The sequence below is a fragment of the Anolis carolinensis genome, chromosome 5 (assembly GCF_035594765.1).
Source record: "Anolis carolinensis isolate JA03-04 chromosome 5, rAnoCar3.1.pri, whole genome shotgun sequence".
In the NCBI taxonomy this organism is placed as follows: Eukaryota; Metazoa; Chordata; class Lepidosauria; order Squamata; family Dactyloidae; genus Anolis; species Anolis carolinensis.
In genome coordinates, this window is record NC_085845.1 from 132,279,920 (window position 1) to 132,295,174 (window position 15,255).

General features: G+C 39.0%; 1 protein-coding gene across 1 annotated transcript; it reads left to right on the forward strand.

Annotated features, from left to right (window-relative positions):
• Positions 1–377: 377 nt before the first annotated feature.
• Positions 378–15,230, forward strand: selenoo (selenoprotein O). The gene is made up of 9 exons (XM_003221313.4): positions 378–1,040; positions 6,098–6,301; positions 7,359–7,539; positions 8,489–8,619; positions 9,033–9,313; positions 9,483–9,633; positions 10,296–10,481; positions 11,917–12,073; positions 12,228–15,230. Exons 1-9 carry the CDS (start codon positions 484–486, stop codon positions 12,420–12,422), a joined length of 2,043 nt encoding a protein of 680 aa, XP_003221361.3. The 5' UTR covers positions 378–483; the 3' UTR covers positions 12,423–15,230.
• The last annotated feature ends 25 nt before the right edge of the window (positions 15,231–15,255 follow it).

The following is a 15,255-nucleotide window of genomic DNA, read 5'->3' on the forward strand; positions in this document are numbered from 1 at the left end:
TTTGAACCTGGGACCTTTCGGTCTGGTAGTTCAGCAGCTCAGTGCTTTAACACACTTCGCCACCGGGGCCACTTAAATAAGGCATACACTTAAGGAAATAAACCAACACATTATAAAAGGGAGAAACATTAAGACTGAGGAGGCTTGAGAAGCCTGCCATCTCCATCAAGACTGCATTGGTCTCAGCTCCCTCTGGGGCTGAGAAGGGTATGGCTCCCAAGTGAGTTTTCCATCCTGAGCGGGGACTCGAACCCGTGGCTCTGAAGTTACAGCGCAAAGTATAAACCACTTCGCTACAGTGTTTATATCCATTATTTTTTGGTCTATGGGCAAAACGTATCCCTTGGTCTGCCATTGGCTAGTTTCCGGTACTGAGGTGCAATTGCAAAGCGCGCCTACAAGCGCGACCTCCGGGCAGGCCAATCAGAGGAGGCGCGTGCGCAAGTAGGCGGGGTCGCACGCGAGACGGTGGCTCGCGGCCAGATGGCGTCAGCAGCGGTGCTGCGTAGTAACCGACGCTCCCTCAGTCGTTGCTTCTTCTCGTCGCCGTCGCGCGCCAAAATGGAGGCCGCCGCCGCCGCATCGTCGTCGTCGGAAGGGGCCGCGGCGGGCTCTCCTCCGCCTTCTTGCGGCTGGCTGAGCCCGCTCCGCTTCGACAACCGGGCGCTGCGGGCCCTCCCCCTGGACCCCAGCGAGGAGAACGTGCCCCGCCCGGTGCCGGGCGCGTGCTTCTCGCGGGTGCGGCCCACGCCCCTGGCGAACCCCAGGCTGGTGGCGGCCTCCGCACCGGCACTGGCGCTGCTGGGCCTGAGGGAGCCGCGCTCTGCGGCGGAGAGGGCCGAGGCGGCGCTGTACTTCAGCGGGAACCGGCTCCCGCCCGGCGCCGAGCCCGCCGCCCACTGCTACTGCGGACACCAGTTCGGGAGTTTCGCCGGGCAGCTCGGGGACGGCGCCGCCATCTACCTGGGCGAGGTACTCAACGCGGAGGGACAGCGCTGGGAGGCGCAGCTCAAGGGCGCCGGACTCACGCCTTTCTCCCGGTGAGATAAACAAGGCCGCGCCCACACTCTCGTATAGCTATGGGCAAGCTTCGGCTCTGCAGGGGGTTTGGACTTCAACTCGCACAATTCCTAACAGCCTACCTCAGGCCCCTTCCTTTCCCCCTTCAGCCGCTTAAGGAATTGTTAGGAATTGTGGGAATTGAAGTCCAAACCCCCTGCAGGACCCAAACTTGCCCATGCCTGCAGTAGAATCAAAGCCATTGATTGCCATGGCTTAATACTATGGGATCCTGGGAGTTGTGTTTTCACAAAGCATTCAGCCTTTTCTGCCAAGCAGCCCTGGTTCCCGGCCTAACTATCTACAACTCCAGGCCCTTCCACACCGCCCGATATCCCAGAATATTAAGGCAGAAAATCACACAGTATCAGCTTTGAACTGGGTTGTCTGATTCAACACTCAGATAATGTGGGATTTGCTGCCTTGAAATTCTGGTATATAGGGCTGTGTGGAAGGGCCCTCCATAGCAGTCAAAATGGAGTCCATTATCTACTTTGAACTGGACTACATGGCAGTGTGGACTCGGATCACCCAGTTCAAAGCCGATATTGTGGGATTTTCTGCCAATATTATTTACCATATTTGTACCCTTCGCAACCCCAAAGGGGACTCAAAGCTGCTCACATTCAATGCAATTGGTAAATATCTGCATTAAAAACAAAATTGAAACATATAAAAACAGTTACATCAATTATTAGAATCACATAATCCACAGTCGTAATCCAGGGCCATTCCAATTGTCATTGCACAGATTCTACGTTCATTTATTGCACTGCAGTTATTTTCCAAAAGCTTGGTCCCATAGCCATGTTTTAGCTTTCTTTCTGAAGGCTAAAAGGGAAGCAGCTGGTCTGATATCAATGGGGAGGGAGTTCCACAGCCATGACGCTACCACTGAGAAGGCCCTGTCTCGACCCCACCAGTCACGCTTGTGCAGGTGGTGGGATGGAGAGCAGGGCCTCTCCCAATGATCTTAACCTCCGAAGTGGGTCATAGATGGAGATACATTCAGACAGGTAAGCTGGGCCAGAATCGTTTAGGACTTTATAGGCTAAAGTCAGCACTTTGAATTGTGCTCGGTAGTAGACTGGCAGCCAGTGGAGCTGGTGAATGGGAGTTGTGTGCTCCCTGTACCCCACTCCGAGGAGCAGTCTGGCTCTACAAAGTCTTTGGCCTTCTCTGCCAAACAGTCCTGGTGACCCGCCTAACTTCAACTCCCAAGATTCCATAGCAGTCAAAGTGGGGTCAAACTACACTAGGCTCTCCATTAGCCAGTGTCCATGGGGGATTGGTCGATGCTGGATATAGGTTGTATGTGGTTGCTTGAGTGTTACTATTAAAAATAATCCCAACTAATGTCATAACTAAATACCACATACATGGAGTGCCAGACAGTCTGTATTGACATATCAATAGTATAATATTTATGTATTTTCGCTTGCATTGTGTTGCCATGTAAGCCGCCCTGAGTCCTTTCGGGGAGAAGGGGAGGGATACAAATAAAGTTATTAAAGTTATTATTAATAGTGAAATATATTGGACTGTTGGATTATGATCTGTTAGGATTACAATTTAATGGGGATTATGACCTGTTAGGATCTTAACCTATTGGGTAACAGAGTTTCAGAGGTGTTCCTTTAGTTTATTGGATAATGAAAGATCACTGGGCACATAAATAACTTGTTTCTATTCTATGCTCACAGCAGACAAAGATTCTAGTAAACTTATTTAAAATAACTTGTTTGTTTTATTCATAACTTCATGCATTTAAATATACAGGTACACTTCTTGTCAGGTTAAACTTTAAAACATTTAAGTTTGTATCTTTAACATATTGTCTTTAACAGTCTCTTTAAAAAAAACTATATTGGTCTGTACAGCTCTTTCAAAACAGTCTACTTCCAAAGGACTCAAGCCTCAACTGTCTTCTAACTCTTCACACTGGCTTCTGCACTTCTTGGTTCTGGGTTTGCTTTGCACATTGCAAGGCTTTGTTGTTTTCTGCCTTCAAAATGTTCCCATCCAAGGCAAGGCTTTCTTAAGATTTGTTCAGAAGAGAACAAATCTTGCCATTGCCTTCTTCTGAGGCTGAGAGCTTGCAATTTGCCCAAAATTTCCCAGATGGTTTCCATGGACGAGTGAGGATTTGAACCCTGGTCTCCAGAGTCAGAATCCAACACTCAAACCACTAGGCCAAGGGTCCTCAAACTTTTGAAGCAGAGGGCCGGTCCACAATCCTTCAGACTGCTGAGGGGCCAAATTATCATTTGGGGGGAAAAACCAAACAAATTCCTATGCACACTGCACATATCTTATTTGTAGTGCAAAACAACAATAACAATGAAAGAACAATACAATATTTAAAAATGAAAATAATTTTAACCAACATAAACCTATCAAGATTTCAACAGGAAGTGTGGGCCTGCTTCTGGCCAATGAGATAGTCAGGTTAATTAGGGTTGTTGTTGTTGTTGTTGTTGTTGTTGTTGTTGTGTGTCTTCAAGTCATTTCAGACTTTGGGCGAGCCTAAGTCCAAAATTATTTATTTATTCATTTACTACATTTATTTACTACATTTATATCCCACCCTTCTCACCCCAAAGGGAACTCAGAGCAGCTGTATGTACATACAATACATTATATTATTAGCATAGCACAATATTAGCATTATACTATATTGAACTATACCACTATACTGTAATATTATATGTAATATATAACATATAATTAATATTATTATATGGTATTATTGTTAGCATTATATTGTATAAAATGATAATATTCTTATTAATATTATATGTATATACAATATATTATATTATTAAAACTGATATAAAAATATTATATTATAAATGAGGGCGGGGGCCAGGTAAATTACCTTGGAGGGCCGCATCCGGCCCCCGGGCCTTAGTTTGGGGACCCCTGCACTAGGCCATCCTGGCCCCTAATTACTTCACATTATTGTTTCTTGCCTGCTTCCACTTTTCCTGTAGAAAGACCTATTTATTAACTAAATCAATTGAACTATGTTCATACATATCTATTGGTCACCACTCCCCCTCCCCTCATTCAGGTTGGGGGATTCCGGGCAAAAAAAGAACTTGTCCCAGTCCTTCTTTTATATCAGGGAGATTTTAAACACCTGCAGGTTTTCTGTTGGCCTTTTCTATAAGGAGGGCAGGACTGGTGAATCTTCTGTCTGTCCAACAGCATTTGGGGGGTCCATGTAGTATACGGGTTTGAGCATTGGATTACGACCACTTTGTGGCCATAGGTTGGAAATGACTTGCAGACACACACACAACAAATGCTCCCCCACTCTGCTGTCAGCCCTACCTTGAGGGTTTTTATGTTGCACAATTCCAGCAGTTGGGTAATACTTCAGTTGTTAGGCTCCTTCCCACATAATTTTGTGTATTGTTGAGGTACTTAGAATTCTTAGCTGGGGCTGTTTTCATCTTTAATGCAATACAAATAATAATACCAATAACAACAAAAAATATCATTATATTTCTGTGGAATGGAGCCATGACAGTTAACAGTAAAGCTACAGTAAAGTGATATTCAGCTGTTGTAACTGTATGATGTAGATCCATTTTAAGATTAAGACTGGGCTTTGCATTGTAGCTTTCTGACAGTTCTCAGAACTGTTTTCACAAACCTAAGCCAGTGGTTTTCAACTGTGGGTCCCCAGATGTTTTGGCCTTCAACTCCCAGAAATCCTAACAGCTGATAAAGAGGCCAAAACACCTGGGGACCCACAGGTTGAGAGCCACTGCTCTAAGCATACATGGGTATCTGTTACCCTTCAGATGTTATTGCTGCACCAGCATTGGCACTAGTGGCGAGGGTTGCTGGGAACTGCAATACAAGAACATTTGGAGATCCACATGATTCACACTATTTCTTTGAAACCTGGTTGTTAGGTATGTCACAAAATACGCCACTTCATGCCAAAATGTGAATAGTTTCTACTGCAGACAGTGTTGTTTTTAATGCTGTACCCTACATGCCGTTAAATATTTCCTAAGTCTGATTTGCTTTGAGATGGCTGTTTTGCCTGTTGAAGCTTGGTAGTACAGCTTCTGCATTTCCAAATCCAGTTGTCCACATGTGTGGGTGAGATTGTGACATCTTTGCTTTCTGATGGTTCGGTGTACTCAACCTTTGTTTCAAGCACAAAATTACTACAAATATTGCATAAGATTACCTTCAGGATATGTGCATGAGGTATATATTTAAAAATGAATTTAATGTTTAAAATTGGATCTCAACTCCATGGGTCTGTATATGCAAGTAAAGGTATTCGAAAATCTGATAAAATTTGAAACACATCTAGTCCAAACCATTTCGCATAACTAGGGATACTCAAGCTGTATTGTGATCCTCAGTGGTAAAAATGAAGCTGCTAAGGGTGACTTAAGTAATGGAGCCAGATATTTTCATAAATGTTTCCATTGTTGACATCAGCACATGTATAGTTTTAAAACAGAGGTGCACTGGTGGACCTAGTCCAGGCATTCTCAAACTGTGGCTCTCCAGCTGTTTGGACCTTCTACTCCTAGAATTCTTGACAATTGAACAAACTGGCTAGGGCTTCTGGGAGTTGGAGGCCCAAACAACTGGAGGGCCACAGTTTAAAGTTGCCTCCCCTAATCATTCTTGGAGAGGTATCTCCAGAAATTTGCTAGGTTCTCCAGTGCAACTGTGGTGTACTAGAACCAAAATTCAGGTAATGGAATGACATTTAATCATATTTGTGATTTTTGATAAACATGATATCCCCTGAGAGTCTTACTGTATTTAAATGTAACCTATCGGATAGCAGTAAATTGCTAGTACATCTTGATGTATAACAGTCCTAATTATTCAGTGGAATTTACTTCTGAGAAAAAATGTGTATAGGACAGTACTATAATATGAAAAAATACTGTTGTTTCACATTTTGTTTACTTGGAAATTTTCTTCTTTTTGAAAATACGGGATTTCTGACAAAACAACATTTCATTGCAAGTCTCTTGTCTTTTATGATTTTCAGTCAAGCAGATGGCCGTAAAGTTCTTCGATCAAGCATAAGAGAATTCCTTTGCAGTGAAGCAATGTTTCATCTTGGAATACCCACAACCAGAGCTGGGACATGTGTAACATCTGATTCAGAAGTTATTCGGGATATTTTTTATGATGGAAATCCAAAGAAAGAAAAATGTACAGTTGTCCTGAGAATAGCCCCAACTTTCATTAGGTAAATATTAGATTTAAATCAAGTATTAGTTGTAGCTTAAGTGTGTTCTAGGTCAGTAGCAAATATTCTTCAAGCACCTGGAATGTTTGTGTGCTGTGATTGTAAATACTTAGCTACGGATCTCTGGCTTTCATTTATTGTCAGAGAAAACAAGTATTCATTTGTCTTTAATGACTTTATTTGCACTAGCTGATTTTTTGAGGGGCTCTCCTGAATCAAATCTCAGATCTCAGCAAATTGTTTTTATCCTGTGTAAACTTAAAAGTTTAAAGATGCCTTCTGAGTAGAACAATAGCTAAAGGTTTAGTTCCTGAAAGACCATTAAATTACCTGTTGAGCGATCTTGCTCCTAGTGTCTGATTGGATAGAGGCCCAAGAAGGTTTGGTGTCATAAAGAAAAAGGGACACAGAATCGAGGCCCAACACATCTGTAGGCATCCGTTTGGAGAAAACTCTGTAGTATTGGAGATCAGTGTTGTTAATCACATGTGAAAATTAAAAAGTCATCAAGATTATTTTTGCTTTCCCAGTCACTGCCATCTTAGCAGAGAAGGAAATCTGTCCAAAAAAGGCCAGTTACTGGACGCTTCCAGGAGTTTTCTGCTACATAAAGGATAACCCCTTCCCCATCTTTTTGAGAAAGCTTGTTAAAAAAAACCACACACAAGCTTTTTGTTAGAAAGCTAGAAATGAACCCTGTGCATGGATTAGTGGATTCCTTGGATCCTGTAGTTGTCATAGATGTTTGTAGAAGGTAATCTATTTCCTTTTTTGTTTTTAAAAATCGTTTTTGAAATGAGAGAAGAAACAACTCTTGATAACTCAGGAATTGAGGCCAGTAACAAAGGGGCCTAAGTACCCTAAAGGTTAGCATTGGTTAGTTTTTGGATCAGAGATTGCTAAATAGGTATGGTAGACTTTATTTTAGAGAAAGGAATTTACAAAACTATTCCTAGCCCTCAGCAAATTCTATTGAAATGCTTGGAGTCGTCATAAGTCAACAGGTGACGTAAGGCATATATATCCAATAAATAAATAGTTCTTTTATTTCAAACAGGTTTGGATCATTTGAAATTTTTAAACCAGCTGATGAATATACAGGACGCAAAGGCCCCAGTGTCAATAGAAATGACATCCGAATACAAATGCTTGATTATGTAATCAGTACTTTTTATCCAGAGATCCTTGAAGCACACTCGGACAATAAGGTTGAGCGGAATACTGCTTTTTTCCGTGAGGTAAGACACTTCATACCTGATAATTTACATATTACATAGGTTTGTATCTTCTTTTTACCCACAGTCACATCTTTGTAATTATGGTTAAAAGGGGAGACTCCTCCCAAGGCACATTGCAGCCCTAGTAGTAGCTTAGCAGAAATTTCTATCCAAATTACCCACATTCAAACCTGTTAATATAGGTGCCATTTGGCTCTCAATTCCTAAATAAACGTTTACAACAATATTTTTGGGGTTTTTTTTGTAGGCACAGTGGCACAAGTTCCTGTTCTATAAGGATTTAAGGGGTTTTAAAAATTATTTTTAAAATGAGAAATGCTCCTGAAATGTTTCTTTTAGATCTGTATTATGGAGTTGTGGGATGAGTGTACCCTAATTTTTAGTTTCGCAAGCCACTTTTGCAGATTGTATAAAGTAAACACAAATAAGGTTCTTGGTGTGAAATGGGACTTAAGGTTCTTCTGGCCCTATTTTATGCTCATTAAATGCAAGTAGCAGTTGTCCTCATGTAGAAAAATATTCACTTACTGTAATAAATGTTTAATTGCTGAATGACTTTTTCACCATATTTCATTTTTACCTCTAGTCAAAAATTAGTGTGATCTGAAATTGTCTAAGCCTAACCATGTATGAATTTGTTATACAGTTCTTCAGTTCTTTTTTTAAAAAAGGATCGCCATTATAATTGACAATTTAGATGTTTAGTAACCAAAACAACAAAGTGCAAAAATGCAGTTAACAGTGCCTCCCTATACAAGGGTAATTTCACCAGAAAAGAGAAACTTTCATTAGATCTTGAAACTGAGGGAACCATGGAAAAATCTGTACATTAATCAGTGAATTGTGGAAGATGCTGATTGTGCATTTTTGTAACTGTTTAGAATATAGTAATACAATGTGAGTGACAACATATAGATGATAGCTTGAACTCCTTTTTTAAAAAATTAAGGTAACACGGCGGACAGCAAGGATGGTTGCTGAGTGGCAGTGTGTTGGATTTTGCCATGGTGTGCTCAACACTGATAATATGAGTATAGTTGGACTCACAATCGACTATGGACCATTTGGATTTATGGACAGGTTAGTGTAGCTTTTTAATTGAAACATATGCATGACTATATTGAGTATACAACAGGCATGGGCAAACTTTGACATGGACCGCATTGCATTTTAAAATTTGAATCTCTTTTCTGGAGAGAAAAAGTGGGGTAATAAAAATACCGTAATATAATAAAATTAATATGCCACTGAGTGTTGAAAGGATTAAAATATTCTACACTTTGTTTTAAAAAATACTTTAATTTTTATCTTTAAATATTTGATTGTATTGTTATTTTTGATCTGTAATTAGTTGTACTCACCAATTCAGGGGTTCCATTATAATCTTAAAATGCTTAATTTTCGAATAGTTTTTAAGGTATATATTTAGCGATTGTAATATGGTTATTCAGTCATACAAGCTAAACCTTGTGCTGAATGTTTCTATTTTCTAGGTATGATCCTGAACATATTTGCAATGGTTCTGATAACACAGGGCGCTATGCTTATAACAAACAACCAGAAGTTTGTAAGTGGAATCTAGGCAAACTTGCTGAAGCCTTAGACCCAGAACTTCCACTGGAGATCAGCATACCCATTCTGGAGGAAGAGTACGATACAGAATTTGGGAAACATTATTTGCAGATTATGAGAAAGAAGCTAGGATTGATCCAGCTTCAGTTAGCTGATGATGATAAATTGGTTTCTGACTTCTTAGAAACTATGCAAGTCACAGGTTAGAATGGATTTATATTCAGAAATAATGTATTATTAATTTGCACATCTGCATAAAATAATTTGAATGTTACAATAATAGAAAATAATGGTGCATATCAATATATTGTAGAAAGTTGAATAACAAATGGTGTGACTGAATGTAAAGTTCTTATAAATCTGTTTTACAGGTGCAGATTTTACAAACACTTTCCACTTCCTGAGCTCTTTTCCAGTAGAGTCAGATCCTTTAAAACTAGAAGATTTCTTAGATAAGATTTCAAAGCAGTGTGCATCTTTAGAAGAACTTAAAGTCGCTTACAGACCTCAGATGGATCCCAGGTATATTGTTCTGTGGCCAGATATAAAGTAAAAATGCTTTGTTTTCAGGGTTTATATTTATGTCTGTTCCTGGGTGGGGAAAAGTTGATTAATTGTCGAGGTGTGTTTTGGATAGTCTTGAGTTGTGAACAGAGCAATAACAGCTCCCTAGTTTGCTTTCTATTCTGATAACAGTGTTATTCTAATAAGATTTTCATATTTTATTAGATGTCTTGGACCACTTCTTTTTAGATTGGAAAGACAGAATATTTTTATATAAATATAAATATGATGAGATATTTCTCTAGTAATTTTTAGTTGGTTCAGTAACTAGAAATTGGATAGAATTGAAGTGACTCAGCAAAACATTTTAATAAAGTAGATAGTTATGGATTCCAGTTTTAAAAATTACTATTCCATTTAAGTAATTACTCAAAAGTTAGGATTCGAATTGCCTGTCATTTGGATCTATTAGAATAACAGCAAAATTAGGTGCTTGTCATGGCTAAAATATACAAAATGCTGTACCTGCTTGCTTCTGTTCAAAATCATCTTAAAAACATCTATGCTATTGAAGTAGTGTACAGTATTTCACTGTTCAGTTCACTAACTTCTAACTTCTAATTGATAATATTTAATTGCTATCAATACCATGTCCTTTTTTGTTCCTCTTCCTTTTCTAGGCAACTGTCAATGATGCTGATGTTAGCACAGTCTAACCCACAACTGTTTGCCCTAATTGGAACAAAATCCAATATAAATAAAGAATTGGAACGCATAGAGCAGTTTTCTAAGCTGCAGCAGTTAACAACATCTGATTTACTAAGTAGAAATAAAGGACACTGGAAAGATTGGTTGCAGAAATACAAGTGAGTATGACTAATGCATTCGATTTTAGCAGTTAGTGGGGATCTTTGAAAAAAAAATTAACTATGTTAGTACTGTATATCATCTATTAATGAATCTGTCCCATGAAATGCAAGTGATATTTTATTCATATTTACTGGTACGACTACACATAAAACCTAATGTTTTATACTGCAGCATTTGTTATGGTCAAATCTTTCACTTATTAGTCATATTTGATTGGAAGTGTTTCTCCTCGTGAAGTAGTTTATACTATTCAGTAAGGTACGTTTTCAAGGATGAAATCTTAGTATTATAGTAGAGATAATTATAGTAAGGCGTACTGAAGATTCTTTAGTTCAGAGATTCTTAAACTTTTTCAGCTCACAACCCGTTTGTCAGAGAAATGTATACGTGACCCCAGATATATAACATATGTATATAAGTCAAACCTTTACTAATAGTAAATAATAAATTTACTTTAAAGCTATTTGATAATTGTTTTAGCAACTTCTCTCCTCTGCACAAATAATTCAAAGGGAAATAGACTCCATACTCACTGTTCATGGACAGATATGTCAGTTCAGGAAGTGTGAAGTGTGAAGCACAAGATGGGAAGGAAATGAGAGACCCTATTCTCAAGATGGGGAGGAAAGGAAAAAAGCCCCATACCCAAGATGAAATGGAAAGGAAACTCCCCCCCCCCCCAAAAAAAAAAACCTTCCCCAAACACACAATCTAGGAAGGGAGGGATAGACCCACATAAGAAGGGAAGGAAAGACACAAACACATAGGCATTTCCCTGTTCTGCCTCAAGGCCAGGGTCTCAAGAAAGTCCTCTTTTCCTCCTTGTTCCCCTCTCTTTTCTCTCTCTAAAGCAATGGTTCTCAACCTGTGGGTCCCCAGGTGTTTAGGCGTACAACTCCCAAAAATTCCAACCAGTTTACCAGCTGTTAGGATTTCTGGGAGTTGAAGGCCAAAACGTCTGGGGATCCACAGGATGAGAATCATTGATCTAAGCAAGCATCTTCCATAAAATTAGTATCAGAATGTGTAAATTACTTAGCGTTTCTTTAAGAATCAATGTCTCACGATTAACTGGGTCTGGTAGAGTTCTGAGGCAGTTGCATATAAGTTTGTAGTAACCCAATGAGTTTTTGATGAGGGTTGGAGGTTGGTGGATGAAGATAGGAGAAAGAGAGATTGTGCATACTGTAAATATTGTGCTAGTATTTGTACTATTACTGCAACTTAAGAAAGAAAAGCCTTCCAGTTGGAACAAACAGCTTTGTGTCTGCATATTGTTTTTGTTCCTGAGGAGACCAGTTCTCTGCAATAAGGTATTAGGCTCCCTAACAGAAGTGAAGAGTTCCTTCCGCTATGCATCAGGGAATTTCATGCTGATTTGAACCCCTGATATTTAGACTGTCTTAATTTTGCTTCTGATTTTGTTTTCAGAGCTCGACTTGAAAAAGATATGGAACATGTTAGCAATGTTGATACCTGGCATGCTGAACATGTAAAAATTATGAATTCAAACAATCCAAAATATATTTTGAGAAACTACATTGCTCAAAATGCAATAGAAGCAGCAGAAAATGGTGACTTCATGGAGGCAAGTAATGCTGTTCAGGTTTACAGTATAAATCCAATAAATGAATTCAAATAAAGATTGAAGGGCCTGGAGATCAAGTATCAGTAGAAAAAAAATCAGTAAACAAATAAAAGTTCAGTGTTTGCTAGAATGTGTTCTGCTACTTTCTTCGCAGGTTGAGAAAGTCTTAAAACGCTTAGAAAAGCCCTATGAAGAATGTTACAGTGAAGTCATGGAGGAGACTGAAGAAGTAGAAGATGTTGCTGCTGCTGCATCTGTGGCCTGCAGTTCAACCACCCGGCAGAGAGTGCCATATAGCAGTAAACCTCCACTCTGGGCTTCTGAACTTTGTGTTACATGATCATCATAATGGCCTTGTTGATATTTTCCACAAAGAGGTCAATCTAGTGGAGAGTGCAGCAAGGCACCACAGAAGTGCTATTAGCTCTCAAACAGATGGTTTGGATATATTCACAGTATCACCTGAGCCATGTTCATTTTATGAGATACGACAATCAGCTGTCCTAGAGACAGACCAAAGTTTTAATCTTCCCATCATGCACAAAGTGCTTTTATATTTTTACGCACAATGCTCTGCAAATGTCCAAGCAAAGTCTGTGTTTTTGAAGACAAAAATAGAAAACCAGCTTTTGGCTATATTTTTGTCTGAAAATGAATTAATAGTACTTCTGACTCATGTTTATAACACTTTTCTTATGCAAAGATATTTTGATTCTCGGTGAGGATGAATTTAAACGCACCATTGCTTATTTGAAGCTATGTTTCATTTAATTATGTAGTTCATTTATTGTGAACCTTCATGTTTATATCATGTTTTTAGATAGGTCATTGGGGAAGCAATAGCAATAATGGGTATTACAGAAAGAATGTTGGCAATTAGTATAAAATGAGTTTCAAGGTAACTGGTTTGTATAAACGGCTTATTTTCAGATGAGCATAAAGAAGCATGTGTCGCTGAAGACATTGCTAATTAGATCGACAAGTACTCATGTAAATGTCTCCTGTGCTTGTGGTTCAGGACTGAATCCATGTTTTGGCATTTTTGCATGCTATTCCTTTCACTAGATCAGTAATAGTGATCATCTCAAGGGATGTTCACTGTTTATGCCACCAGTTACTTGCTGAACATTTGAAATAACTAAATTTTGCTATCTTTCTTTCAATCCAAAAGAGAAAAAACTTGCAATCTGGGAGTGATCAGACATCACTATAAGCTAGAATTATGACCATGGCAGCTTCTTGATTTGTGCAGCCCACTTGGTTCCTGTCTATGTGGGAGCAGCCAAGTATTGCTTATTGTCTAATTCTGGCACTCTGTCACACTTCTTCCCTGATAAGCCAGTTAAACTGGCTGTAAAACAGAGTTTGGCCATCACACTAAGCAGACTATGGGTGGCTGCAGGGACATTCAAGTTGTGTACTTGCATATGCTGCTCATAAACAATAAGCCATTGTGTCCAAGCCTAGGCAATTATGGATTATAACTGCAATTTTAAATTATATTTTTCTCAACTGGGTTGTTCTGTAAAATTGTGTTTAGCATTTAAACAAGGTCTTTCCCATTAGGATTTTGTATGTTCTCATACTTGCACCTTCTGCAGCCAATTATTTCCCATGTTTCATTTTCACTACCTCAAAAGGTATTTTTCTTCATGTTAATTGGGATAATTGCACAATCATTTGAGTAGCATTTCAGCACTAAAAAATAGCATGCTTAGTATGCATGTATCTCAGTCTGAAATATCATAAACACAATTATTTTCTAGATTGCCAAAAGGAGGAATCGAGTCATAGTGAGTCTCTCCCATCACTGTTCCAAGGCAAGAAGGGAAATCTTGTTCCTTGAACCTGATCTCGCTTGTATCACCTGCCATTTTTGCTACATTTTACTACATTTCTTTATGTGCAGTTATCAGTGGGGACTGGAGCAGATGCTGTTTTGATTATCAGGCATCACCATGTGACTGCCAGAAGTCCACGACATTCACAGCCCTGAGACAACTTGATTTTAGTCACAACAGTAGCCATAATTTAACCCTTGAGTTTAGAAGATAGACTAGATCTTCAACTTCCACAGCTCTTTTTCCATAGGTTTATTCTTCTGCAATACATCTGTTTCCACCTCAGACTTTGTTTCTGACCTTTTGGCCATCAGAACAACTTTTAAGACATTGGTGATGTTCTGGACCAATAAAGATTCCTCACCTTCCCATTGTGGCTAGTTTTAAGACCCTGTTTATGATTTGGGACTTCCTTTCTGTCTATGCCTTCTTGCTGTAGGTTGTTTCTACAACTAGGTTTTGAAATGTTGAACCAAGATAAGTGAGCCTGATGGTCATTCAGCTTTCAGCTTCAAGATATTATTTCCCTGTGTCTGTGGGTGTGGTTGGGTGCCACATGCTAGACATGAATTCCTCCTGGCCTTTCTACTAGCTCAGAATAATACACAGGTAGGTAGGTAGGTATGTAGATATTATGTGCGTCATTTTTAAATTATAAGAGGTCACTATTTTAATGGGTCAATTGGTGGCTGCTATAGCTGTATTCCTAAGCAATGTTTCTTACAGTGCTCTGTTAAACTAAGTAGGATATACCTTTGGGATATGTTTGTTAATCTGGAAAAAAAACTGATTTGTGGTGTAGCTTTGGCCAGATGTATCCTTTCTGCCTTAATAAATAAATATGTACGTTAGTTGTTTGGAAAATCAGTGTGGTTGATAATAATCCACCACACTGATAGCCAGTGTGGCAGATAATAAGTGGTGCACAGAATTCTGCAAATGAAAGTTACTTGCTTTTCATTATTAACACTTTTATTTTTAGCAGGCCTGGTTTTTTCATATAGAGATTTGAATAAAAAGTGCTCAGGGCAAGTGATGTGAGTGACATGCCTGTTACCTGTAAGCCAACTTAGTTTACTTCTTGTTGAATTTTGGCAATAAATATACACCACATGAATGTTTTAAATTAAACTTTAAGTATTGCACTTTATTCTGGAGGGGTGTTACACATTTTCCTTATTCTGCAAAGATTGACAGACATGTGGAAACCATCACCCTGTTTGTTAAAAAATAAATTTTTACCATGTTCATATTAAAACATGTCTCTTTTTTATACTAAGAAATTCAAGGAATAAACATGTATGCGTATTATTTTATTCTATTATGTGTGCGTATTTTATT